This window comes from Cibotium barometz, chromosome 42 (assembly GCF_041138505.1).
Source record: "Cibotium barometz isolate CiBa-2024 chromosome 42, ASM4113850v1, whole genome shotgun sequence".
Lineage (NCBI taxonomy): Eukaryota > Viridiplantae > Streptophyta > Polypodiopsida > Cyatheales > Cibotiaceae > Cibotium > Cibotium barometz.
The window spans coordinates 47,711,810-47,713,656 of NC_141087.1; the positions used below are offsets into that span (position 1 = coordinate 47,711,810).

Here is a 1,847-nt window from a genome sequence, read left to right on the forward strand (position 1 = left end):
AAGTCCTCATTTTCTTAGGTACAAAGTCAATGTATACACCCTATCCCAAATTTGAACTGATTCCATAAAATGGTAATATCTTTTACATATAAACTCATATGAGATTCCCACTTTGCACCATAGATCTTCACATAATATGGAGCTTAACTTGATTTTTTGAGAAAATTTTAAGATATTTGTCTATTTTCTTTAAAAATTTCAAAGTTTTTAAAGTGTTATAATATACGCCACTTTTTGTACCCACAATAGCTACCACTTAAAATCCTCAATCTTGTATCAAAAGAGTGGGTAGATACTGAGACATTAGTAGAATGTGGTGGTTAGTAAAAATTGCAAATCCAATGGTTGGATTTTTAATGATCTCTCTTTCGAAATTCTTCCAGACTATCAGAAGCCCTGCAAATATTAATAATCTAATTAGTACAATTACATTTTTGATGTGAATCATCTAAAACCTATAGGGACTAGTGTACTTGTAATGGTGCATCTATGGAAAAATAAATTAGATCACTCTAAGTATGGAAAGATCATTTGTTTATCATTTCATCATATTTTTGATTAATTAGACTAATTTATATTAATTTAAGTTATATTGGGTTAATTTTTAGGGCAAGAGTATTTTCTATTATTTGCTTGATCTCATTTTAAGTACCTTGCCCCCCCCAAAATTTGCTCTCCAAGCATTGTCCCAGTCCAGCATAAACTGGATAAAACTGGACACCCTGATCTTGCAACAACCCTAGGACATATGAAACCTGATTGCCTTTCGACGAGGAGGCGGCTGCAGCAATTGCCAACTGTCTTGGTTTGGTAGATATGGGAAAATTTTTGGCACCTACTGCGCATGAAGACAGTAAGTCCATGATTCCTTTGTGGACAAGATCCATGCTCGAGGATGATGAAAATCAACAGGTAATAGAGCCGAAGATTTTTTAAACTATAAGAATTTGATTTACATGGACTTTGTCGATTGTGTCAATTAAACATATAACATTGGTACCAGGTTTTTGTACATGATGATGATTTCTTGAAGAGAGCAGGAGGAGGATCAAGATCATCCGGAGCTTCCACTTCAAAGTTAATAGGTCATCAAAAGGATGTTGCTCTTGCTCAATATATAAGACATTTGAATCATCAAAAGGTACGTGCAATTTATGACACTTGCTTAAAATTGACAATAGCAAGCAGTGAGATGAGTCACGATGATTACAATTTTAATACGCAGATCATTATATTTCACAAGGAGTTCTCAAAAGACAATGCAAAATTCCCTTTATTCGCATTCAAAGTACTATCCAGGTTTTGTGGTGGACACAAAGTGCCTTTAAATGCTGAGAAGGTGGTGCTTGTCGAGAAACAGTTTGCACTACAGATGTTTGGTCAGGGGTATGGTTGCCAAGCACTAAGATGCCCCTACTGTTAAAATGCAAGCCAAGTGATGAGCTATAGTGGATCAAATGCAAGAATCAACATCATTAGCAAGTGATTAGATGATGATTAAGATGAGATTAGTGAGCAATTAACTGATAGCTTAATGTAGGCATGGATACTCAAAAACCAGCAAATACTCATTAGGCCAATGCCTCAATTTATAGTGTTTACATCCACAAGATGCCAAGCATCTAATCCCACTGATCTCTCCTTGATTCACTCTACCTCTTTTGCTTGATTCTCTCCACCTCTTCACTTTTCCCAGAATATCTCCACACATCCTAGAACTTCTCATGCTACCCTTTATTCTCTCCCAAATAGATACCTCTCACCTTTTCATTGCTTCTCACTCATTTTTATAGACTCTCTTTTACAGCCTCTTGCTAAGGGCTTGTTCCCATTCACTTGTATATTTA

General features: G+C 35.6%; 1 protein-coding gene across 1 annotated transcript; it reads left to right on the forward strand.

Annotated features, from left to right (window-relative positions):
- The first annotated feature begins 816 nt into the window (after window positions 1–816).
- On the forward strand, window positions 817–1,423 carry LOC147614559 (uncharacterized). The gene is made up of 3 exons (XM_086780559.1): window positions 817–912; window positions 1,004–1,141; window positions 1,226–1,423. The coding sequence occupies exons 1-3, from the start codon at window positions 817–819 to the stop codon at window positions 1,421–1,423; spliced, it is 432 nt and encodes a 143-aa protein (XP_086636685.1).
- Window positions 1,424–1,847: the final 424 nt, after the last annotated feature.